The 26,910-nt window shown below is 37.6% G+C and overlaps 1 protein-coding gene across 7 annotated transcripts in view; it reads right to left on the reverse strand.

The window, feature by feature from the left end:
• The window catches only part of PTPN3 (protein tyrosine phosphatase non-receptor type 3), a 125,141-nt gene that overhangs the window by 61,689 nt on the left and 36,542 nt on the right, over positions 1 to 26,910 (reverse strand). For 3 of the 7 annotated variants that reach the window (XM_051611339.1, XM_051611338.1, XM_051611340.1), the window contains exons 3-10: positions 21,809 to 21,916; positions 21,083 to 21,140; positions 20,305 to 20,383; positions 18,855 to 18,899; positions 17,866 to 17,918; positions 10,146 to 10,266; positions 4,718 to 4,805; positions 399 to 487 (exon numbers count right to left, since the gene is read on the reverse strand). In XM_051611339.1, the coding sequence (XP_051467299.1) occupies positions 399 to 487; positions 4,718 to 4,805; positions 10,146 to 10,266; positions 17,866 to 17,918; positions 18,855 to 18,899; positions 20,305 to 20,383; positions 21,083 to 21,140; positions 21,809 to 21,916 (641 nt within the window). Of the gene's footprint in view, positions 1 to 398; positions 488 to 4,717; positions 4,806 to 10,145; positions 10,267 to 17,865; positions 17,919 to 18,854; positions 18,900 to 20,304; positions 20,384 to 21,082; positions 21,141 to 21,808; positions 21,917 to 26,910 lie in introns of those variants that run through there. The other 4 variants (XM_051611341.1, XM_051611342.1, XM_051611344.1 and 1 more) reach the window with 4 other exon arrangements.

Here is a 26,910-nt window from a genome sequence, read left to right on the forward strand (position 1 = left end):
CTATCTTAACTAACTTCTAGTGTCATTCAGGTTAGACAACTTGTGCACATTGCTTCTTCGTAGAGATTATTTTCTACAGCACTGTTGTGCATTCTAATGTTTTCAGTATCATTAAAATAATGCAAAGGTGTCTCCCCCAGAGACTCCAAGACTTGTTAACATTATATAGCCTTGTTTGATGACATTTAATATTTTGTCTAAATTATATTATCCTAGTTCCAAGTAAATCTGAAACTCCAAATAAGTGAATTTACATTTCTTTTCTAGAAGCAAATATCTTCTTGCTGAATGACAGGATAAAATGATCAGACCATTAGCTGTTGAGCTTTAATAGGAATAGTGATTAAAAAAGGACATTATTTGGAATAACATATTTCTTTAGTACCAAAGGGATTTACCAGGGATAGAAGCTTGTGCAGATGAGTTTTCTGTACACAGCAATTCCACCGGATGCAATCCCAATCATAAGATCTAGATTATGGAGATCCTGCAAAAGAAAAATGCTGTAAGCACACAGATGCAGTTTGCCATTCCCATTTATCTACTTCTACATTATTTTTCAAGTTTTCTATACTTGAATTGCTACTTCTGAGTCAATTTTTTTTCTCATGCATCTCTTTCCTTTGATGTTATCTATTCGGTATTACAAACTCCTACACGTTAAAACAACTTGTAATGCTCGTTTTACTACACTAGATATTCTTTAGGTCAGCATCAGACTAAAGTTTCAGGTCCACTTTTTTTTTTTATGAGAAAGAAGTTGAAGTACTTCCCAAGGTCAGACAAATGTCACAGAATTTTGGGAACTGAACACAAGTGTCCTGATTCTAAGCTATTTAAAAAGAGAAAGGAATTTTTTTTTTTTTTTTTAAATAGGTCTTACTAACAAACTCTGGGCTGGAGGTGGCCACAATTCTGCATGTGAGAGTATGCTAGAGAAATATACATGTGCACATGAATATTTGATACACTAAACTGAATCCATTGTTATCTAAAACAAAACCTGTGCATTAGCTTAACATGCTCAACTGGAAAAATGCATCCATAAATTTACAATCTTTTGTATGTATTGAGATACTCAAAAGGAAACACATGCTTTCATGTAAGCAAATCCTGAGTTAAAAGAAAAAAAAAACAAAACAACAAATGTGGGGGAGAGGATGCTGAATGGTCAATTTGAGTCCAAAACCAAACTGACATTACCAAAGTTACAAATCTTGGCTTCCTATTTCTCTATGATCAACATGTGCTAATATATAATTATACAAATTACTAAACAGAACTCAACATGTATAAATCTACATGTAAGTGTAAAACACATGGTTTAGAACATCAGGTTTGACTCAAAAACAGCTTCAGGCTATTTTGTAAAGAATAGCTAAGGGTAATGGATTCTCCTAATGCCTTCAATAGCTTAGTTGCTCCTCTAGATGGTACTCTGTGCTCAGTTAATATGCAGTTGTTTTATATGTCCAATTCCAGTTTCTTTATATTAGAAAGGTACAGAATAGGGCAGAAGGCATGTGCTCTAACAATACTGTGGAAAGTCTACAATAGATCTTTTAAAAATAGTTAAATAGAAGCGTGATACGGGCTTATAAATGAACAAAGCTGAACCTAACTTGCAACGTGATTTATAAACCTCCATTGAAATATCACAGCAGTTCATAGAGAATGAGCATAACCTATTTTACACATAGAGCATTAACACTGAACAGTGACAAGATGAGAGGAATACTATTTCTACTTCGAGAGTATAATAAAAGAAAACCATTAGACAAGCAGCAGGCTAAGTATGTTTAACCGCAAGGTAGCCTAGAATCAACTGAAGTGATTAATAACCCTCAGCTACCTGCTGCCTCACTCTGCCAAGAAATGCTGCTAAGAGAAGCTGGTTGAATCTCCATCAGAAGTAGCTCCTGAACTGCAAGTTTATGACAGCATATTACAAAAATCCAGAATTGACACCCTCTTTATTTTAAATCTTGATCAAAAAAATGAGGTATTTCAGGAGATTAAATGCATGTAATTTAGCTGCCTCTGCCATGATACAGCCAACATACAGGAGGGCAGAAACCTGTCTTACTAGCACTTGGAGCTTATTCCAGGTTTCTGCTTTTAAAACAGTTGTGTGGAAAAAAAACCCCAACAAAACAGCTCTAGGAGAAAAAGCTGCAAACCTACGTGACTTAGCAGAAATAACAGATTACCTAAACACCTGATGGGGATTAATGAAGCCAACCTATTTTCTCTAGGAGCTTTTTTAGAACAAAGTTCATTTCCCACCTGCCCCTGCCCCAGTCCAAAACACTAATCTCCCATGTTATTTGCTATAATGAAATCTCTTGGGTTAAACCTAAGAAATATGCAAACAAGATTTTGGACTAGCATAAAGAACAAGGGTCTTCTGAAAGAAAGATTATATAGAAATGCAGTTATTTCCCATTCAAAATATATATGGTCTTAAATTGTTCAACTGAGAAGTAACATGCATATATTTTTACCTGTTTCTTTATAGAGATGATATTTTTTTAAAATATAAAAATTATCATGCCAGGCATCTAACTAGTTAAATACTGATTCATATTTTATTTAATTTACAATTACCAGCTGAAATTTTGTAGAAATGGAAATAATATTTATTCTACAAGTTTCCTATTTTCCACTCTCTCAGTAAAAATGAAAGATGGGTTAACATCAGACTAATTACTGATCAGATAAGATAGTGGTCCAGAGTCAAAAGGAGATTGGGAATTCAACAAATCTCAATACAATTTTAAGATATTGAATTTACTCTACTGAGTTTCTTAATACTATTTTATTTTTGAATGTATAAATATAGCAGTTCAGATTTATCCTCGGAGATAAAAGTGTTCACAGGTGAAAACTGAGCTCAGATTAATTCACTAGTGGAAGTTTCATATTTAGTGAGCTGGTAAAAAGAAACCTCACATTCACTTCTGCAAAACATTTAACTTTGTACCATAAAACATAAAAATTAAGGAAACCAGATACTGACCTGCTCTTCACAAAACATTAATCAGATGTATCCCACTCTCAACCACTGCAGGAGCATGAACTTCCTTTGGCCATTATTTTAAAACCAGGTTTTACATGGTTCCACTGGCATACAGAATCTAAGATGACCAAGACTATTTTAGCAGCAAAGGAAGGCTGAATAATAAGGATCCACAGAGATAAGGGCTTTCAAAAAGCCACAGTCTTGTAACTACTGTCTGCTAGCATCTGTTCCAAGCACTAGGACTTGGCAAAGCTGCAGGGGTGATTTAAGAGTAGTACCAAGTGGGGGGTAGGTAGCAGGTGAATATCAAGAGGCACTCCAAACATACAGTTTGGTGTCAGGGAGAGTAGGGGGTCATGACTAATATTCTGACAACCCATGAGCTCAAGGTCATTAAATATGAAACAATGCACTAAGGGGGTGGAAATTACACTGTTTAAGCAGATATCTCTAGAAGGTATGCATTTCTTCAATATAGCAGAAAGGTTACAGACCTTTTGAATCACATATAACAGTCATCACGTCTCTCCCAATTCCTTTCCTTTGTACTTTTCTCCATCCTTAAAAAAGGCCTCTACTGTCTGAGCATTGTATTTCATGAATATGAATGTAATTACAGTGGTTTTATACAGGAGTACTTTAGGAATTCTTAAAAATCTAATGCAACATTCACTTATTTAGAATCATAGAATATTTTAGGTTTGAAGGGACCTTAAAGATCATCTAGATACAACCCTCCTGCATGGGCAGGGGCATCTCCCACTAGACTAGGTTGCACAAAGCCCCATCCAACCTGTCCTTGAACACTTCCAGGGAGGGGGCATCCACAGGTTCTCTGGACAACCTGTGCCAGTGTCTCACCACCCTCACTGTAAAGAATTTCTTACTGATGTCTAACCTAAATCTACCCTCTTCCAGTTTAAAGCCATTAGCCTTCGTCTGATTGCTACATGCCTTGTAAACAGTCCCTCCCCAGCTCTCTTGTAGGCTCCCTTCAGGTGCTGGAAGGCCACATCTGTGGTAGCATACAGAAAAAACCTATTCCAGTGATCCACCACCCTCACATTAAAGAACTTTTTCCTAATGTCCAACCTAAATCTACCCTTCTCTAGCTTAAAATCATTACACCCCTTGTCATATCATTAAACACTCTTGTGAGCAGCCTTTTTATAGGCTCCTTTGATATTGATATTTTTTATCAATGAACACCCTGTATCTGAAAGTCTTCAAATATGTGTTTAGGGGTCATCTTCCATGGTGTTAAATACTGCATAGATTTAGGCTGGAGCCAGGGAATACAGGAATAGTAGATCTCTATATTCTTAACACTGTTAGAAATTCAGAGAAAGTAAGCTCTTAAACCATCTGCCATCTACTTCATAAGACTAAACAGGGCACTCTCTTTCATGCTATGACATTCATAAACTTAATTTTATTGAAGTAAAATGTATAGCTGTATTGAAACAATTTATCTTAAAAATATCTTGTTGTTCATTTGAGGAGATCTAGCTTATTTTGTTGAAATTTCAGCACCTAAGTTACACAAAATATTGAAAAACTACCCAACTCTTTAACTAAAAATAACACATGACAAGGTCAATACTTTGGTGCTGCTGTTTTTACTACCATCAAGTTAACATAAAAAAGGGCATGTATATTTTTTTTTCCAAGTGAAAAATCACAATGTAAACATACTCTACCACTGTGTAATTCCACTCCATAGAATTCAAGCGTCCGTGCGATATTTATGTAGCAGGACTCTGCTTCAGATTGCTTGAGGCCACTAAGGAGGCAAAAACAATTACATAGACTATAGTAAAAAATATATTATATTTATTCCAAATGCATAAAACCAGAACAATCCCACAGTCCAGTGTCTGACCAACATTAACTAGTGCTATGAATTCTTAGCTAGTGAAGGCTCTCCTAAATTCCTCTCAAAAACTGAGCAAGTTATATGCCGTGTTATTACTTTAGCCCTTCTGGATCAGTTCTTTTTACAAAAATCATTTGTCTCTGCTTCTGTTAAATGGATGATACAGCAATTCCCCTATAAAATCTCCCTTTTTAATAAGAAGCTGTATCTGTAAATATTCTGCATTGCATAGTCTCTCAGAAGTAATTCAGGAGAAAGATTAGAAGCAGGAATGTACTAAATAAGTAAGGATGAAGGAGATAAAATAAGCTGAAGTTATGAAAGTTGCTGAGGAAAAGCCATCTGAATCTATCTACAATCTCTAAGTCCTAAAGTACCTTTTTCTTCTCCTGCTATATGTGACATGTGCTGCAAGACTTAAAATAATCTATCTTCTGGTCTTCTAGAAAGCTTCTATAATTCAGGGACTTTTTTTTTTTTTTTCAGAGAAAAGAACTCAAAAATCCCAACACCTACAATAATCAGATTATATATCTTCATGGAAAAACTCCGTGAAATCAAAATGGAGTTCTAAAAATAGAAGAACCCAGAATTAATCTCCATCTAGATTGTTCTCCCCTGTTCCCTACTAACTATACACCTGAGAGGAACGCCACGTGGCCTAAACAAGATTCCTTTCAGGATGGTAATGAAAGTAGCCCCTTTCAATAAACTGCATGGCTGAGAACAGTTGATAACAAATCAGACAAGAGGCAGCTCTAACCTGGAATCTGCTGTATCCCACTGACAGGCTGTACCCACAATCATCATGGTGGGACAGCACAGATCAGCAAGTCAGGCACTACAGCATGTTAGAGTCACTGTAAGAAGAGAGGCTGATGGATGTGGAAGAAGAGACATCCTCACGTTGAGGTGGAGCTTCCCGTACTCTAGTTTGCATCCATTGCCCCTGGTCCTATCACAGGGCACCACTGAAAAGAGATTGGCCCCTCCTTCTTGACACCCACCCTTCAGATATTTATATACATTAATAGGATCCCTTCTCAGACTTCTCTTCTCTAGACTAAACAGTGCCAGGTCTCTCAGCCTTTCCTCATAAAGTAGGTTTCATAAGGTGCCTTCATCATCATCGTAGCCCTCCACTGGACTCTCTCAAGTAAATCCCAGTTCCTCTTGAACTGGAGAGCCCAGAACTGGACACAATACTCCAGATGTGGTATCACTAGGGCAGAGTAGAGGGGGAGGAGAACCTTCCTCGATCTGCTGGACATACTACTCCATTGCTGTCCCACAGATAACTTGTTGATCACCAGGACTCCAAGGTCCTTCTCCACAGAGCTGCTTTCCAGCTGGTCAGTTCCCAACCTGTACTGGTGCATGTTGTTGTTCCTACCTGGGTGCAGGACTCTACACTTATTCTTGTTGAACCTCATTAGATTCCTCTTTGCCCAGCTCTCCAGTCTTCCCAAAGCTTGCTGAATGGCCACACAACCTTCTGGTTAATCAGCCAGTCCTCCCAGTTTCATATCATCAGCAAACTTGCTAAGGGTACACTCTGTCCCCTCATCCAGGTCGTTGATGATGATGTTGAACAGGACTGGACCCAGCACTGATTCCCTGGGAAACTCCAGTAGTTACAGGTCTCAAGCTGGACTAGGCAACATTGATCACAACCCTCTGGGCTCTATTGTTTATCCAGTTCTCAATCCATATCACTGTCCACTCTTCTACCCTACACTTCCTGAGTTTCCTTACAAGGATGTTATAGGAGATCGTGTAAAAAGCCTTGCTGAAGTCAAGGCAGACTGCATCAACTGGTCTCCCTGCATCTACTCATTCAGTCACAAAACCATAGAAGGCTATCAGGTTAGTAAAATATTATTTCCCCTTGGTAAATCCATGCTGGCTACTCCTGATAACCTTCCTCTCTTCCATGTGCTTAGAGATGACTTCCAGAATGAGCTGCTCCATCACTTTTCCAGGGATGGAAGTGAGGCTGACTGGTCTCTAGTTTCCTGAATCATCCTTCTTGCCCTTTTTTGAAGACTGGAGTGACATCCAATATAATCCTATCATATCAGCAACTAAGTGCAGGTAAAAACAACTCTTCACTAGGTGAGCTTCCAAAATGTCATTCATAAAAATCACATGAATCAAAAGCAATTTAAATAGAACCCGTAAAAAGCTGTCATAACATTGTGTTATGTTAAGAACTCCAGATACAAAGGCATTCCGCATAAGGCAGCAAATTCTGATTTTAAAAGGGGGCTTTCCCTTAAAAGGTGGACATCTATTGCTTCCAATTACTATCCATCCTCTCAAATTCCAGGACATCAAAATACTGTGCCCTGAAACAGCCACTCTAGGAAATACTATATCATGCTTCATGAAACTGAAAGTCATTGCCAGCAGTGTGGTTTTAGCATGTCAAAATATTGGGGGGGGAAAAAAAAAAAAAAGAGCAAAGACAAAAAAGACCTATTTGCCACAATCCTGAGATAAATTCCTTCCTCAAATCTACACCCACAGTGGCTACTGTCACCTCAATTTTGAAGAACATTAATAGACCTTATCTTTTTTACTGTGTCAGAAAAGCAGAGAAAAAAAAAAATCACAAAATTACTATTTTATTATATGAAATAAAGAATGCCTGATGTTTGCAAGAACACATTATTTTAATTTTTTTAAGTTTGATAAATAATTTTGTTCAGGAAGGTGAAGAAAGTCTGTTGTATACTGACACGATATACCTGTAAATTTTAATTCTCAATTTGCATACACCATCTACACCAGACCAATCAAGTTTTGTGTCTTGAAGGGCCAACAAAAAGTGCCTCAGCATGGACCTAGGTTTTTTTCTTGTTATTACACCTCTCTACTTGATTAGAGGAAATCAAACCTTTAGGTCCCCAGGCAGGTGAGAGTTAATGAGATAAACAGGCAAAAGGAAACCAGCATTGGTGTCTCTTTTTAATTTTTATAGCTATTCATACCCAAGGGCTAACAAACATAATCTGGAATATAAGGATCATATGTTTCAAATGCATCCTCTTCCTCAAACTGATGGCTAGATCCAGCAAGCACTACGGAAATATCACCAGTTTGCATAGTATCTGCATCCTAAGATCTCAGGCTGCTTATGTACCAAGTAAAAAAACAGTAAGAAAACCTTGTCAGAAGAAAGTGCATATAGAAAAATGCCCCGATGGATTTAGAGATGAAAATAGAAAAGTTTCTGAAGCTATACCAGTTCAATATGACACCAGTTGCTTTCTCAATGGTTACTTACTGTCCACTGAATAGTCTCTTGTATGAACATGTTGATGGAACTACTTCCTCAGATTTTGCAAAAGAACCTGAAAACTAGTTAAAAAAAAACTTGCACAGAGCTACAACATGTAAGATGTATCATAAATTCAGGTTTGTACTGCGCTTCAGCACTTTCAGCCTTTAAGTTTTCCTTTTTGTAAGCTTACCAAAGGATAGACACTACAGAATGAAAGAGCTTAGGTATTATAGGGCTGGCTTTGCAATCCTGTCATCTAACAATGCAAACTGAAAGGGGATAATAATTTACAGATACCCCATATGGTCTACAGCAAATATTAGTCCAGATCAGCAGAAATCTGATTCCAAAACACTGTTCTCCTCAAACTGAAAGATGAATTCTCCCATTCTGTCTTTCCTTCTGAGAAGGCCATTCTTTAAATTAAGTTACTGGCACTGATCTAGTCAAAAGAATGTCTCAGACATAAGTATACACTATTAATGCCAGAGGAGGATGCAAGAAATACTGCCAGAATACACAATAATTTTCCTGCCTCTCCTTTCTTGTACTTGAAACAAATAGGCCTGAAGAGTAAAGTTTAAAAAAAAGGTGTTAAAACAATAAGGAAACATCTTTCCTTGTTTAGTCTACTCAAGCATTTTTATTCAGAACTTCAGTTAACACCAACTACATTAATTCAAATAAAGCAGTTAAATTTCTCAGTCATCAAGGCCTCACTCTACCAAAAATACTCAAAGAAAGCACCAACAGACCCTACCCCATTTTTGTCTGCACCAACAGTATCTCCTAGTCTGTTCTGTTCTTTGCAGGTCACAATCAGTTTTGTATCTCCGACTATGACAGCACTAAAGCCATGGTTTCAACTCAACCACTTCAAGCATATTCTGAATTTTCTCTCAGGGATCTCCACAAAGATTGCTTCCTAAAGACAACTGAATTTATTCCTATCTGTCTACATGTTCCCTTCTAAAAACTTCTGAGTGTATTGAAAACTCCTAACTAGTGTGGAAGGAGTAGAGGCCTCAGCTGTTGTGTTCCTGGACATGAACAGCTAGGAAAGCAGTCCAGATTAGTACCTACAGAGACAGAATGGCTACAGTTAAAGAGTTCAGTGGTTACCTCTGTTTCACCCCATAAATAGCATAGCAACGTGCATGTTCTGGTCTGCTAGGCAGCACACATTAAGTTCCAAACTGCTCAGTACAACTACTAGCAGTAAAGTAACAAGGAGAGATTAAAGTACTGAGAGATGACAGAAAAAGTCAAGGGGGAGATGAAAATGGAAATACTTCAGGGTATAAAAAAACCAGAAACTAGAAAAGTGTGGAACTAGCTCTGCTGTGGTAAAGATGCAGAGACAGAGAAGACAAGTTCATAAGATTCAGATTTAATTTGCTCAAATGCTCACAATTTCTTTGGTTATCATATTTGCATTCAGCTTGCAGGTATATGATCAACAACACTAATTCTAAAGCTGCAATCTTACAAAGGACAAAACAGCAGGGTCAGAAAGAGTAATTAACAGTCAACTAACTGCAATCATCTGTTGTAGGCTTTACATTACTCTCAGGTGAGTGAAAACACTGTATTATTAAAATGTTTTGTGGTGGATTTTTCCCCCCTTGTAGACAAGAACCAGTAAGTTTCTGGAAATGGTAAAATGCCCCAAACCCCTCTAACATTAAGTACAGTGTTCTTGATGACTGCAATTAATAATGTATAATGCTAAGTGATCTACTGAAATTTATATAAAAATGTCAACACATTGACATAATACTCTGAATGTGATCAGCCTAGCACCTACATGATAAAACTAAATACTTAATTTAACAGAAGCCATAAGAAAAAAACCTGTCTGTTGTACTACAACTACTGAGAACTTCAGCCTGCCTTTTTGCATCTATTTTTTTTTTCTTTCAAAACTCAAGCGGTAAGAGAAAAATAGAAGCTGAAGTTACCTGTGTTGCTCATGTAGAGATTCTACTTTGGTCAGAAAATCTTTGTTCTGCTCAGGTATAAAGTTGTAATTTGACAGATATCCTGAATGATGTACTGAAGCATTATAGTCTCCAAGTTGTGCTGTTAGGAAATAAGAAACACAAAGTTTTCATAGCTAATTATTCAGGAAAAATCCCTTCTCCTCATTAAAATATACATATGGGGAAATGTAAAAATTGCAAAATTTCCCAACAGATAAGTAGTATTGAACACAGGAAATTGTATGACAGCAGTGAAAAAAATGTTTTATTTTTTCAAAATACACCTACTCTATGATCTCAGGCCCTGAATGACTCAATATCTTATTTAGTTATTTATATAGCTCCACTTTGCATCACAACCTGTAACACCACCAGATAGGCAGTATATGCCATGTTGGCACAGACGTGTAGCACTGTAACATTAGAGGAAACCAAACAGCTTCAGTAACAGATGGCAAATGAAATAAATTTTATATAAATTTAATACAAGATATTAGAAGTCTTGAACAGAATTTATCACTTAGTATCTCCCCCTCACTGTCAGGTAAAAGAATTTTGAAACAATGTCCTAAACTAAAACTTTATCCCTTTAAAATTATTCTAATCAGTAGATATTCTGAATAGGTAATAGACAAAAGTTAATTCTTATCCACAGTTGGTAGAATATCTAAAAATAAATGAAAATTTAACTGACTCCAAATTTCTAGCCTTTGTCTATGCAAGCTTTCTTTAAAAGCATAACTTCATATCCTGAAAAACATATACAAATCTTTTATTTGTTATAAAGATGCAATGCTAGGGGCAGAAGGGAGTTTGTTTAAAAAAATATTTACCAATGCCACAAATTTACCTAGCTTCAATTAAGGAAGTAATTCAAGATCTTTATTTCATGAAATCTGTGCTTTCATGAAATATCTGAAGAGATTAAAACCAAAAAAAATATGTTAAGTTTAGGCAAAGAACTAGAACCTGTACTAATCTGCATTTTCTCTAAGGATCATTAAATATTTATTACAAAGCATAAAAGCTTCCCAAGCTTTATTTGTCACCATTTGTTACCATTATTTTTGAGAAAACACAAAGTATAAAAAGTGATTTAAACAATTCACATTAGGAGCAGGGATGGGGACAGAGGGGACGGCAACAGGTGAAGAAAAAAAAAGAGTTGTGGATTTCAGAAGTAACTTCCACTTACAATAACTACAGAGTATCTGTAGTGCAGAGGGTAACTAATATTTGCCATTTACATATCCAAAATGCATGATTTCTATGGCCTAGAAAACAGAACCACTGTGATAGGAAACAATTCCCAGGCAAACGTAGTCAGAAGCTAATATAGTTGCACGCCTAATCATCAACATCAAGGCAAATATTTAAGTGAAAAAGAAAGTGGAATGATTAACATTAAGTAATTATTTTGAATATAGATCTTTCTGCATTGTTTAACCCTTTCTTTTTAAAGGTAGCCTGAATTTTAAATTAGTAAGCAAAAAAAATGGCTAGCAAAAGATGAAATACTTACCATTAGAACCAAAACACATAACTGAACAACTCTGTCAATTTATCTCTGAAGAGCAGAGCAAAACAAAAACAACACAGAAGATACAGAAGTATAACAAGAAGCTTAATTCATTTTAGGAACACCTACATATTAACAACACTTCAAGTCTCTGTCAAGACTAAAGCTAAGGCAATAACACTGAAAACAACAAATATACTTTTTGTACAAAGTAGGTATGTTAATAACACGTAAAAATAAACCACACAATTTCAGATGAAAAGTAGTTTCTTGAAGACTTTTTCCTTTATTAAGCACTAACACAATCCATTTTTTCCATGAAGCACAGCCTACATTTTTAAGTTTTGTTGCAGCAAGCCTGAATTATACTCTTGTCACTGGGAAGAGACCAGACTGCCAGGAATAAGACAATGCAATTGTCCGCTTAAATTTTATTTGCATGAGGTAAAAATTTTACCTTCTCTAAAGAGGGCAACTGCTGGTCCTTCATGCATTATGAGGTAGGGTCTTCTTGCTCATCTTCCAAATGGGCAGGTTGCTCTGGTCTTTTTTCCTCTTCCTCCTAGCTATCTGAGGTCATGCCAACAAGGGGAGCAGTTTAGAGTACTACTTGCTTCACCAGCTCCCCAGCCAACTGTCAGAGTTGAAGAGAAACTATAAACGCTGATTAGTAGACATCTTGGAAGACTAATGATCTTGTGCAGAATTTTAGTTATCCAAGTAGAAAAAAGAAGTTAGGGCATATCGAGACCTCAGTAAGAAGAAAAATCTGCAAGGCTTCTACTTCTTTACTGGATTTCTTCAGAAGAAAGCAGAGGGAAAAGAAATATTTAAGACCTATTTCTAATCTGAGTTTCTGCTGCCATGACTTCTGCTCTGATTGCATGAGCCAGGAGATACTGAGTGAGGATGCCGTTACAGTAAAAAAAAGCATATTTTTACCTTTCTCCATTCTAGACAACTGTTGCTCTTTAATTCATAGAATGGTTTGGGTTGAAAGGGGCCTTTAAAGGTTCAACCTCCCTGTAGTGCATAGGGACATCTTCAACTAGACCAGGTTGCTCAGGGCCCCATCCAACCTGACCTTGAATGTTTCCAGGGATGGGGCTTCTACCACCTCTCTGGACAACCTGTCCCAGTGTCCCACTACTGTCATTATCAAAAATTTCTTCCTGATATCTAATCTGAATCTACTCTCAGTTTACAACCATTACCCCATGTCCTATCATTACACACCCTGCTAAAAAGTCCCCCCCCAGCTTTCCTGTAGGCCCCCTTCAGGTACTGGAAGGCCACTATAAGGTCTAACTGGAGCCTCCTCTTCTCCAGGCTCAACAACCCCAACACTCTCAGCCTGTCTTCATAGGAGAGATGCTCCAGCCCTCTGATCACCTCTGTGGCCCTCCTCTGGACTCACTCCAATACCTCCATGCCTTTGTGTTGAGGACTCCAGAACTGGACACAGCACTCCAGGTGGGATCTCATAAGAAAAGAGTAGAAGGGGTGCACTCACTGTCCATGTCACCAGCAAAGATGTTAAGTAGCACCAGTCCAAGTATCAACCCTTGGGGAACAACCATTCATCAGGGGTCTCCATTTGGACATCAAACCATTGATCATCATGGTATTACTTCAAATAATTATCTTGGTTGTGCACCAGGAAGCTTGGATGTCAAAAACAACTTCATGTAAGAAACACAGGCAAATTTAGCTCAGAAGGGGCTTCTTCAAAGTCAGATCAGGTTTGCTCAGGGAACCTGCCAGTTCAGTCTCGCATTTCCAATGCTGAAATTTCTGTTGTCTGTCATCCTTTTGGTTTGCAACTCAAAGAAGAGTCTGACTCTCTCTCTCTTGCACCTCCCTTTTGGGGGAGTGGAATACTACTCCAAAGAAGAGGAGTGGAAGAAATGAGATCAGTGCTGCCTTACCCCAAAATATAAGCTGAACAACCAATGGTTTCTTAGAAGAAATCACTAAATAAATGAAGTCCCCAATTCTACAAAATTTGCATGTAAACAGTAACTACAAGTTTGCATACAAAGTAATGGCACCAGAGCCTATTTCTGTATATGGGAATTCCAAGTAACTACAGATGTCAGAAGGCAAATGTATGAATGGTTTGTTGACAAAGCATGATGGGGAATCAGAGAGAACATGGACAATTTTGTCCAAAGGAATGCCTACAGAAGCTAATCTAAAGACCTGAGAAGTGTACCAGAAAAAAAAATCAAGTAGTTTCATATTGAATTCTTAACTTTTTGCCAAGTTGAATATTCTAGGTGACATGAACGAAGCACAAAATGAACTAGTTGCCTGGTTTTAAAAGAGGATAATTACATAAGCAGATCAGGTTCCCAGGGGAACAGAAAATAACAAAACAATGGGACAAGTTTAGCCTACCAGTTATATAACAAAATAAACTTTTATGAAGGGGTAAAAATCATATGGTATAAAACTGCAGTCCAAGATTAAAATATAGTTAGGGCCACATGTCTGGCTTCCAATCAAGGACAGCAATAGTGATCAACATGCTGAGATGGGAGTAAAACACAGTATTGAAAGCTAATGATAAATGTATCTTTATATGTACACTGAGGTGTCACATGTTGTCTCAGCATTCACTACTATTTATTGTCAGAATACTGTACTACATGGACTTAGACCACGGGGAATTGTTCTTTTCCTCTTTTTAGTTAAGCTACACAAATATTTAATGGGTTCATCCATGTTAAAAATACATAAGAATAATATCCACATAGGCTATGAGGCACTGTAAAAAAATCTTCTCCTTCAGCTACAGCACTGGCCAATATACCAGTTTGGGGTTCTCCTCTCCAGTGATCCTAGCACTGTACTTTGTTTTGAAGTCTTACAGATTAAAAAAAAAAAAACACCTATTTGTGGCACAGTGGGAGAACACCAAACTTGAAGTAATCATCTCCTGAAGTGGAGTATGTATTACTTAGCACAAAAGTAAAACAGGGAAAACAGGCCGAAACAGCTGAAGAGCTGCTGTACTTAGAACTATCAGGAGAGTCTTAAAAGAGTTGTACAAAGAACAAGCTAACAAGCTGAAGAGCAGCAACCTAGACCACAGTGAACTCTGTGGAAAAACGTCAGAGTGTATTTCAATTAATCTCTCCAACATGATTCTTGTATTAAGAGTTTCATCACCATCACACAGATAACACTCCAGTACTTCCAATGACATGTACTGTAAGACACGACAAAAGGTACCTGTGACTGAACAGCATTGCTGCAGGCTTCAAAAGACCAGATGGGACATGCATACAATCCTTAAGGCTACCCAACACATCTGGGAAATAATTTCAAACACTAGAAATTCTAGTCAAAGCTTTTTCATCCAGTCTGATTTAAGCCTCAGGCATAACGGCTACAGGTGTCCTGGAAGGCAGCAGGAACCTGACTGACCTCTGAGCAAATCTCTTAGCTCACTTGATGTCTTTCTGAGCACTATCTCATGTCAAAAAAACAAACAAACAAATAAAAACAAATCCAAAATGCTACCTATGGAAAGAAGCAGGTATCCAGAAATTATCAAGTCTGAGGTTTCAATGTAATTTTTATAAAAAAAGAGGGGGCACAATGAAGGCAAGTTAGAAGAGTCAGAAGAAAAAAGTTGATGGGGGAATTACAGGGTGAAGCTCTCACTGTTATGCACCCAAGTTATCCTTAACAAAGCATTTCAAAATCCACTGATCATTTCTGTCACAAAGCACATTTACTGATAATAAAGCAACAGCTTACTCAAGTGTCTGAACTGTATTCGTAATGAAGTTTAGTCACATGCTATTTAGATCCAATGTTCACACCCACTTGTACTCCCCTGTGGCCTAACACCATCAGACAACACAGGGTGTGCCACAAAGGTGTAGGGTAACATGCTAGAGCTTTATTTCAGAGCTGCAGTGCTGAACTCAAACAGCTGTGCAGGGGGCAACACAGAGAAGCAGCACATCTCCACCAGCTGTCTGTCCCTTTGCACAACGCAGACAAAGCCTGTGGAAGTTCAGCCACAGAACTGCCACACATGAAAACTATCGTGAAAAGGAGAGAGCAGAAATATCAAACATCAGACCTCACGCACAAAGAATGGTATCTTCCTCAGCCCTCCCTCCTAGCGACAACTGCTCCACCTTTTAAGTAAATGCAGTTGTCAGAAAATCATCAGCTCTCCTTCTGTTTACAAGGCAAGTTGCAGCAGCCTGAAAACCACCAAGAAGTGGTGGTAATAAATGGCTCAGGTAGAAATGATCCTTGACAAATACAATCACTTTTTAAAAAGCAGGTCTCTTGTGTTCAAGAACTTCAACTCTCCTTAAAAAGCATGATTAGAAATCAAAACTACACAAATAAACCCTTATTTAAAGCAATTGAAGTTGTCAAGAATCCTAGCAAATGCGACTAAATCAGGAGACTTACTCAGATTTCAAATGTTTTTTCCTATGCCATCACCTTTAGATAAATGGCAGGCAACAAGCTGGTAGCAAAACAAAACTTTGTTTTTTTCTTTAAAGGGAATTTATCTTACTATTGAATGTTTCACTCTTGGCTGATGCAGAGAATAAAGATATCATACAAACAGCAACAGAAAGGCCATCAGCTAGCCAAAAAGAAAAGTAGGTTTTTTAAAGTAAATAACAACAAAAAAACAAAGCAAACACCCCTGGATAATAATTGTATCATGAATTAGCAAAACCAGGGAAATGGCTGCATGGGAAGTTCCAGAATCCACCAGGACAGAGAAAGATTAAAACACACTAGTATCCTTCTACAATCTTAACTGACCTTCTATCATTCTCCTTTTGTACAAAGAACTGCATTAGTAGGTATTCAAAGCACTAAAAAGGGAACTCTGATAAAACTGAATGGAAGAAGGAATCACTCTGGTATTTTGGTGTACACTACTCGTGACATAAGTAATTTTAAAAACCATGTGAAGTCTAACTTTATGATAAAATATTTGCATTTTTGCCATTTAGCACTATCATATCAGCCACACTGCATTCAGCAACCCTAAAGGTTGAGAGTGTTTCAGCCTTCAGGTGCCCTACTGTGCCCCAGGAATACAGGAGCAGGGACACGTTTCCTTTGGCAATAAAACTGGGACTCGCACCTACTATGGAAAACTTGTTCTAATTGCAACAGTTCTTACTAAGCTTGAATGTGGTTAAAGTTCCATTTCATAAAAGGGCGCAACATATGATACACATAAACATGAAAGTGAATGTTTCACAGGCACTTGGGATTTCCACAGACACCAACAGCTTACCACTTTCTCTGTTGAAAACTGTATGTTAATTATTTCGTTTGGTCCATATTTAAAGCAAAAATTACCTCAATCACTTCTGTGGACTTTGTTAGCCTTTTCACAAAGAAATGCCATAAATATACATCAGCAAAATTACACAGCTATCCTAGTCGACTTTTCTTTACAATCAGTTTTACAAATATACAGACTTCACTAAACCTTCAACCTGTTTGTTTGTTCAATGAGAAAGTGAAAAACAGCTGGAGGAAGACCAATCTCTTCAGGATGCCTGTAAGGCATAAAATCAGGTTCCATTTCAGTTCTCCTACAGAGAACTCTCCTATTAACCTTAGAATTTCTTTTTGCCAGTTGCAGGCAGATGAGAACAACATTAAGTTCTTATACATAGCATTACCTTAAATGTATTACAAAGTGTCAAACAGTTTTACACATCTAATAAATCAAAGTCCCTGAAAAAACATTGCATAAGAACATCGGAGGTTCTTCATCATGAATGTATCTTCCTCTTAACTGTTCTCTAGATTTCTCTTTCCCTGGAATAATTTTCCATAGCTATTGTAACACACAGTAAGTTTCATTATCATGTTTCCAATGACAATGAAAACCTTCCTTTTTTGTCAGCAGTACAAACATATAAAAGAACGTTAGTCTTATACCAACTTTTTTTTTTTTTGACAGACCTACCAAGTATGCTTTTTCTGTTCAGACTGTCTGAAGGCTTCTTTGATAACTAACACTTTCCTTACAAAGCATCACCTGTAGCATTCTGAACATTCCACCCAAATAGACAAGGGAATAAATCTTTCCTTATTTTTCAGTGCCAAGCAGCAGAGAAGGTAGCTGGTTAAATACATTTATTAATAAAAGAATGATGGGTTATTACTTACATTGTACTGCATAGGATGCCAGGACAACAGCAGAACTAATGGGGCACGATAACCTGGAAAGAGGAAAAAACGTTTTTATTTAGACGGAGATGATATAAACATAGTGCTAACAGTATCTCTGCAATTAGTTCAGTATGTGAATTCTCATTTACCTTCAGAGAGTATCTGTTTTTTTCTTACAAAGTTTGACTGCCAAAGGACAGTAGGACTGGATATTAAAAGGTAGTTACCATGTAACAGCTTAAATGAATGGAAGTAACTAGACCTAAAAGGAGATGCTCATAATTCTGGCTGAATGCTTATTTAGGAAAGCAAAAGGAGAGCTGGTTTTTATGTGGCTCAGACATTATTTTAAAAGCTGCAATCTGGCATATTTAAAGTTAGACACAAACACTAAAATTAGCCAAATGCCAAGCACAATATCAGCTCTGAGCTCATGACCAAAACCGACACCACAGAAGAAAAAAGCCAAGACCTAGGGACAATTTACATATGCTACAAATGCTCTGATCACCTTTTTCCCTTTATCTTTTTTTTTTTTTTTTTAAATGTACAAAAGCACACAAATCGCAAGCAAAGGAATGACTGGTTATACACCCACCATTTAGGGAACTTAACCCTGAAATAATGAGAAACAGTAACATGAGCTGCCCCTTGCTATCCCTTCTGCTCACCACACCAGGCAGTGGTTCCCCACGTTTGGCATACCATGTCTAGCACACCAATCCTTGTATAAGGATCTCTCTAGTTGACATTGTATGTACAGACACACATCTCCTACAGCTCATTCACAACAGACTTCTAAATTGTTCTTAGTAAGTGAGCTAGGTGAAAATTTGTAACATTTCCTAGCAATTTTATTTGCTTTTAAAGCAATATTTCACTAGGTACATTTTTATAGCAACGATATCTTCAGAATAGAAAGGCTATTTTTGTTTCTATTTTATTTTTAAAAGAATCATAGAGAAATGGAAGATTTTTTTAATTACCTTCCTTCCACAATATCAGTCTTCAATTGCAGAAAGAATAAGTGCCTAGAAAATATTTTTTTAAAAAAACAAACATACATTTAGTTTCACGTTTAGAAGTTATGGTTTAAATGCTTACACATATTAATTTTCTTTTACTAGATTTCCTGGCAAACTATATAAACAGATGAATAAAGCTTAGTGGCATTTTAAAATATTCAATCATACACCCACTCATTCTTACAACAGTTTTGAAGATCTTAGGCAGTCTGTACTAGAACTCTAGGACCACAGTATTAATGCCACAGTGAACGCTACAAAAACCAAACCATTACAGACCTGGGCTCTCTTTCTCCCAGGAATATTTATATAAATATTATATAAATATAAACAAAAATGAAAAAGAAAGCCAAAAAGCCCACCCTGTGATATTCTATCTTGGAACTACTCAATGGAAGATGAGAAATTTCTCAAGCATATGCTGACAAAAAGCTCTTAATTCTCCAAGAACAGATCAGTGTCATTCTTGCTAGTATATTTGACAGTGTTACTTGATACTGATACAGGAGAGTTGGGATGTAAAGAACCATAAAGAGCACATCTTTGAATAATTTCCATTTAAAAATGCAGAACAGCTTACAGCTGCTTGACTAGCAAATATCAATACTGGTCAACAAGTAAGTTTTCTAAAAGAAATATAATTTAATATGCTGTACTACTTATATTCTCACATCACTGAAATTAACATGAAAATACTACTAAAACATTACCAAAATGCTGGATTAATGGGTTCCTGTGAACACTAAATTCCAAATCACAGGCACTGAACAGAACAAGGATTCAGTGAAAGTTTCGTGGCAACTGAAAATTTCTTACAATTCCTGTATGCCACCACCCCAAAAACTCAGAGATAGGTTAAAAATTAAAACTTCATATAGATCTTTGTATGTTACAAGTAATGGGAAAACTAGAAAAAAAAAACCTCTGTTATCTGTTTTTCCAGAAACAAAATAATCCCCACCCTTCCACACCCTTGGCATTAAATTCACTACAAGTGTTCAAAACTGACTCAGTGTTGATACAATACTTCTAATACAGACTTAGGGCACACAAAAAGCTTAATCATTGAACTTCCCTATTTTTTTTAATCACTGCATCTGACTAACTTAAGGATCAGAAAAGGCAAGCACTTTAAGAGACGAAAGTTTCAAAAAAAAAAAAAAAAGAAAAGAATCAAAGGTGCAAATAAACCAATTGCCATTGTTGTCCTAGCTTATACTTATTTTGGAGCTGTGCAAAGCTGAAACCATTCATTACAAGCATTGCATTAAGCTTTTAATTCCAAACACATTTAACACAGTTATATGAAGTTATCGATCTAATAAATCCCTGTTTGCCAAGCTGTGGAGTTGGGAAAGGAGGGTGCTACAAGTTCTTAGGTTCATGGAAGCAAACATCAAACAGAAGTTACCTGGTTTGTTCTTGCTGAAGTGTGTTAGGATCAGGTATAAAAAACCTTACACGAAAACGAAGGGTGCAGGGAAAACCTCCTACAATATTTTAGAAGAGCAAATACATTTTTTTGTTTAAAAAAGAAAGATCCCAAGGCTTTTAATTCTGTATTTATAGAAAAGTTACATGAATGACCACACAGAAGTCTCATCCATTTTTCTCACAGAACTACAAGAAACCAAGAGAAGTCTCTCCTCATCTCCCAACACCAACCATGAAAACAAAATACTCTCAAATATTGTGACGTTTTCATTTAAAGTAGTTTGTATATGCTACTTTACATAAAAGGCATTATTTAGTTATATTCACCTCACAGCCCTTAAGACAAGAAAAAAGCAGCAAATATATTTGAAGCATCTACATGAAAGTGGCTCCACTTTGCTCTATTAAAACCCCAGTTCTTTAGCTTCCCTATCAGGAGGAATTTACTGGCACCATGACATGCCTACTGCTTTCACAGCCATGACATTCAGCACTGATCAGAAGGCAGTTTTAGATGTTATTGCAGCATCAAATTAGCGACCTACCAGATCTTATTAGCACTCTCGTAGCAGTAAGAGACGTAGAAGGCTATGCGAAGAGACTGACAGAGGTAAGACCTGCTCTTAAAGAAAATCTACACCATCTGGACACACTAATTTAAGAACTTTATTTATTTTTATTCTCATTTATTCTAGTCTATTGTAAGAATAGCAGGACTACATAGTAACAACCAAGATATCAAAACCAAGTCTTACCTTTTAACTGTTTTCTAATAGGTTTGTTTGGTTCAAGCCATCGCTGTGAAATGAAAAACTATTAGATAGATTAGAAATATTTACAAATAAATAATATTTATGCATATGTGTGTGCATGTATATGTGTGAAGTAAGACCACATCTAGAGCATTGTGTCCAGTTCTGGGCTTCTCAGTTCAAGAGGGACAGGGATATGCTGGAAAGGGTCCAACGGAGGGCTACAAGGATGATTCAGGGACTGGAATTTCTGTCATACAAGGAAAGGCTGAGTGACCTGGGGCTATTTAGTATGGAGAAGAGAAGACTGAGAGGGGACCTTATTAATGTCCATAAATATCTGAAGGGTGGATGTCAAGAACGGGCCACTCTCTTTTCAGTGGTGCCCTGTGTTAGGACTAGGGGAAATGGCACCAAGCTAAAACACAGGAAGTTCCACCTCAACATGAGGAAAAACTTCTTTACTGTGAGGATGACAGCACTGGGACAGGCTGCCCAGAGAGGCTGTGGAGTCTCCTTCTCTGGAGACTTTCAAGACCCATCTGGATGCATTCTTGTGTGATCTCCCTTAGCTGTTCCTGCTGCAGCAGTGGGGTTGGACTCGATCTTCAGAGGTCCTTTACAACCTTCCTATGATTCTATGAAATATGTATGTATCTAAGCATATATGTGTGTTTATATATATACACACATATACATGCACACACGTTTAGTATTTACTATACTTACAGGTGAATCTACTGAAGTTTCATTTTGCTGTAAACCAAAATATTCCTTCTCTGTCACACCCAGCTGGTTATAGGTCATATCCAACAAAATCTGTCCAGTGTCTTGTTTCTGAAAATGAGAAAACTTTTGAAGTGAAACACTTGAATATATTCAGATACTTTAATTGAAATAAATTTGCTTTAAAAACATGTAACTCATAAAAAAAAAGCTACAAATTAATCGGTTCAAAGTTTCTTGGCAACGTAATAACTCTATTCATAAAATAAATTTAAAATTAGCTAATTTAATCAAAGCAAATCTCTTTTTATAACGTTAGTCATCTGAAATCTCATCGTATAAACTGACATGAACTCAAGTCCTTGAGATCGGCCCAGCATTTTCCTTTCAAGCAGACAAGATCTCCCTTGACCACAGCCTTCAGAAGCAATGCCGTTCTCCAGAGCTGCAGTCTGCAAGGATGGCTAACAGCCACCTGGGGCTGCTCTAGTCCCTGCTGTCACCACCGAAGCAACGCGCTCTGTTTCTATGCCGGCTGTCAGAAGGTAAGGTCAGTATATACGACGATGGGGGAAAGAAAAAGTTGGAGGATGCTGAGCTACAGCCGTAAGATCCTGTGCTTCAGCCTGAACTCCCACCTGCCCCTCAGCCTCCACACGCTCAGCTGCCTTTCAGCCACAACACTTTCTGCTGGACGTCCCTTGGGATCAGTGTCACAGAAAAACTGGTGCAACAGGGAATTACACAGGCAGCAGAGACCCAGAAGCAGAAGTATGGTATAATTTTCCCCAAACCAAACAATTATCTCCATGCCACAGCATTGCGGAGAGCAGATGAAACAACTTCTGCCAAACAAAACTGTGAACCAATTCTATTAAAAAACCCAACCACAAAATAAATGAACAACAACAAAAAAAACCTCTCCACAAGATTGCAATCTTAAATAAGCTAATATATAATAATAGCTTGCAAAGCTGTATAGCATTTTAGGTCTAGGTTTTTATACACAAAATTGCTGGACAGAACAACAATCAGGCCTCTTTTCTTAGTATCTTACCTATTAAAAAAAGCTATAACAAACTCATTTTTCATATGATCTTCCAAATCTCACTCCTAAAAGCAGAAATAACCTGCACACATGGAAAATGTATTTTTTTAAAATAAATTACTAGTCAAATTATTTAGACTGCAAAAGACAAGTACTTTGTTCTGAAACAAAATCATTAAAAATTTAGTTCCGATTTCTTAAACAGCTTTCTTAATTTCTTAAACAACCTCTTGAAATAAAGGATTATGTATAAGCATGACAGTGACCACATTTTTCAGATGGCCCCAGTCTTACTCAGTGCATAGGAGTGCTCACTTGACAAGCCAAGAACAATATTGTATTTAATTCTCTTCGTCTAGACCATGTTTATCATACAACACTCAAGTCCTGTTCAGAAGACAGTTGGGTTTTTTATTTTGTGTTTTGTTGTGTTTTTTTTTTAAACAGGGTACTACACCGTTGTAACCAAGTGCTTTAACTAGTAACATATTCCAGAGTCTTCCTGCTTTCTATTTAAAAGATGAAAAAAGAAAAGCAAAGATTCACGCAAAAGGCACCCAATTTGACTACCTTATTTTAGAGTGCTGAATGTTATCCAACACTTCTACTGCTAGAGCAGAACCTCTAGTAGCTCAGCTGTGTTTCTACGTCAGTCTCCAGTTGCCAAAGTTAAGGTAACAGCCAACTATTGGCCTCCTGTGAAAAGCTGTGCCTATTTTCAGGAATGAAGTCACATGAGAAGGACATGGAGCTCCTGGAGAGTCCAGAGGAGGGCCACAAAGATGATCAGAGGGCTGGAGCACCTCTGCTATGAGGACAGGCTGAGAGAATTGGGGCTGTTCAGCCTGGAGACGAGAAAGTTCCGGGGAGAACTCAGAGCAGCCTTCCAGTATCTGAAGGGGCTACAGGAAAGCTGGGGAGGGGCTTTTTACAAGGGCTTGTAGCAAGAGGATAAAGGGTAATGGATTAAAACAGGAAGAAGGGAGATTTAGACATTAGGAAGACATTCTTTAGTGTGAGGGTGGTGAGACACTGGAACAGGTTGTCCTGAGAAGTTGCAGATACCCCATCCCTGGAAGCGTTCAAGGGCAGGTTGGATGCATCTAGTGGGAGGTGTCCTGGCCCATGGCAGGGGGGTTGAATCTAGATGATCTTTAAGGTCCCTTCCAACCCAAACCATTCTATGATTCTATGATATCAAGAAAATAATGTGAGTACACTTGATCATCTTATGTACGAGACTACCCCTTCCCCTCCAACAGTCTCCCATCTTGTTTAACTTTCACAACTAACAGTTGGGGTCTTGCAATAAATTCAAGCCCACTCAGGCCTGTAAGTCTTTGTGGCCATCAAAAGCAACAGCTCTGTCTGCTCCTTCCTCCACAGCTGTACATTTCGACTCTCCTTTCAAATAGGCTGCTGTTCCTTGTGATGTTCAAAATATGGCACTGATGAAAACAATTTTTTTTTTTCTGAAATAGCATAGAGCTGGATTCAGCTTAGAAAATGAAATCTGAGCAACATGTAAAGACCACGGGACCAAGCATTGCCTGTCACACACACCCACGATGCTGTGCATCTGTCAGTCTTCAAAGCAGAGCACACCTCATTGACAGTGCTGGACAGATTTGCCTGAGATTTGCTACCATGGATGTTTTATCTATATATGCAAGAGGGGCCTATGAAAACTGAAAATGTCACCTTAAACCTCTGAAATAATGGGAATTTCTTCACGTGAATACATTCATCTTCAGCACTGCCTTAATACACATATTTGTTTACCAGGGTTGTGTTTTTATAAGCAGAATGTTAAAACACTTTCAAGTGACATCACGTGACACTTGCATAACTCAGAAGCATAATTGCACATCTATGGCATGTACTTCTGACATGAGCTAAATGAGCAACTGATGTTATATTGTGACCAAAAGCAGTAATTAACAAGAGATGAGACAAACACTTCATCGAAAGGAAGTGTTGAGGCATAACAGGTTTCATTACAAATTTGTCAGGAGAAGACCACAGAGGGCAAATTCTTCTGCTGATTTTCTCTCTGAATTTCAAGACTTGTGATTCCCCTCGGTCTCCTTTCTTTGCAGTCACATTCCCTTCTCACTTTTCATGCTTCTGGTTCTTCATACCAATTAAGATGGCTTCACCTTCTGTCTCTCCACCCTCTCACAACTGCATCCCTCCCGCTCCCCTGGCACATACAATTAGCTAAGCCTCCTCACTGTTTCCCTGTAAAGATAAGCAAGCTCCCTGGTAAAATATTTTTGCACAGCAGTAGCAGTTCTCTTTGCAATGCTCTCATGAGTCTCCCAACCCTAAACCCAGATGCTCAACCAGTACTAGTCTCCTCCACCTAACTACCTCCTATTTTCTTCTCCTCCTCTCCACATTTCCTATCACAAGCAATTTCCAACACTACTTTTCTATGGCTCCAGTTCTTGCTTTCTGGTATTAAAAACATGAAATTTCTTCCACAATGCCAAGATCAAGCACCCACTTCAGTAATCTAAGCTAAGTAGAAAATGTAATTTTAAACTGTCAGTCTTCTTCAGTTGTTAAAATTCCAGAATTTGAAGGTATTTGTTGTTTTTCCTTAAGAAAATCTGTATTTACTCATCTTTGTCTTTGTGTTAATACCTGAATTATTTTTCAGCCTATACACCTAAAAATAAAGTTACCACCCAGCTCACGATGCACAATCTTATATCTATTTTGCAGATAAACAATTTTGAGATGTAGGTGTAAAGTGAGGCAGGCTAAGCATGTCACATCACTGCTTTTTAATTTTCACATTTGTTCCAATACAGTCCATAGCCAGTGTGCTCCAATACTACAGCCTGTCAGGTGCTTTATAACACAACGTATTTTCACTCTTAACCACAAGAATAGAGCAAAACAACATGAAAACCAGTCACTACACTGGGCGTTAGAACCAAGTTTTCCTTAACCCCCTTAACCATTACAGCAAGTTGTTAAGACATTCTTAATAAAGCTCTTGCCTTTCTACAGTAAGATTTAAAAACATTATGCACTTTCCACACTGGCCTATTATGTTACAGTGACACAAGCTCTTAAGATAATCTTAAGAATTTTAACTTTTCTACTAAAAAGAACCATTTCCCTGAGGTTTGCTTGTTTTCAACCTAAAAATAAATTTCCTTTTACTTCTTCTGCCTGATATTTACCAATCCTTATTCTGAACTGGTAAAAGCTTTGCATCAACCACCTCATAACCACACCATTCATCTCCATTTAAACCTGTCTTCAGATAAATTTCACCACATGTTGGATAGGCCAAAAATTCATATTTATAGCAGTCATAACAAGCACCTATTACATTCTGCCTGTGCTATAATCACTTCCTGATATGATTAGGGAATTTACATTAGTCAAGTTTAATTTCTATTAAGCTATACAATTTTGAAGGGAAAAAACCCCTTCATTATTTTTAATGTTACATACTGCCTAGAAACTGGGGGGGAAAAGACCCAGTGTCTTCAGAACTGCATAAAGAGAAGTGAAGATTGTTAGTTTTCTTGAGTGGAGGGCTAAATACCCAAGTAATCCTTCTCAGTTTGTTAACTTCTACATGGTAGAGTGGTCAAACTGACACTTTAGGAGGGCAGTGCAACATATAATGCATCTCTGTGACCCTCTGCTCTGCAAGATCTTTGCTCCCACTTTAGGGCAATGATAACCTCACAGTTAAGTACCACCTAAGCTTTTGCAAACTCATTCTCACTTCAGACATGATACTCATTGCCCCTCATGTGCTGTTTGTGGCCATCCTTTCCCAATTTAGCCTGTAACAGTCATCTACCACCAAACAGCCTGTATCTCTTGGTCCCAATATGTCTATAATCTTGAACAAAGTGCTACACTTTCTTTTAATTTCCACACTAATTTAACTCACAGCCAATTTATTTGCTCTTCTGCTAACTCTGTCCTTTTCTCTTCCTGGAATTTATTTACTCACCTGATGCTCTTACTCAGTGCATGCAAGATTTCTTTAGCTAGAACAAACAGAACATCCTCTTCTTTCCTC

Source organism: Apus apus, chromosome 2, assembly GCF_020740795.1.
Source record: "Apus apus isolate bApuApu2 chromosome 2, bApuApu2.pri.cur, whole genome shotgun sequence".
In the NCBI taxonomy this organism is placed as follows: Eukaryota; Metazoa; Chordata; class Aves; order Apodiformes; family Apodidae; genus Apus; species Apus apus.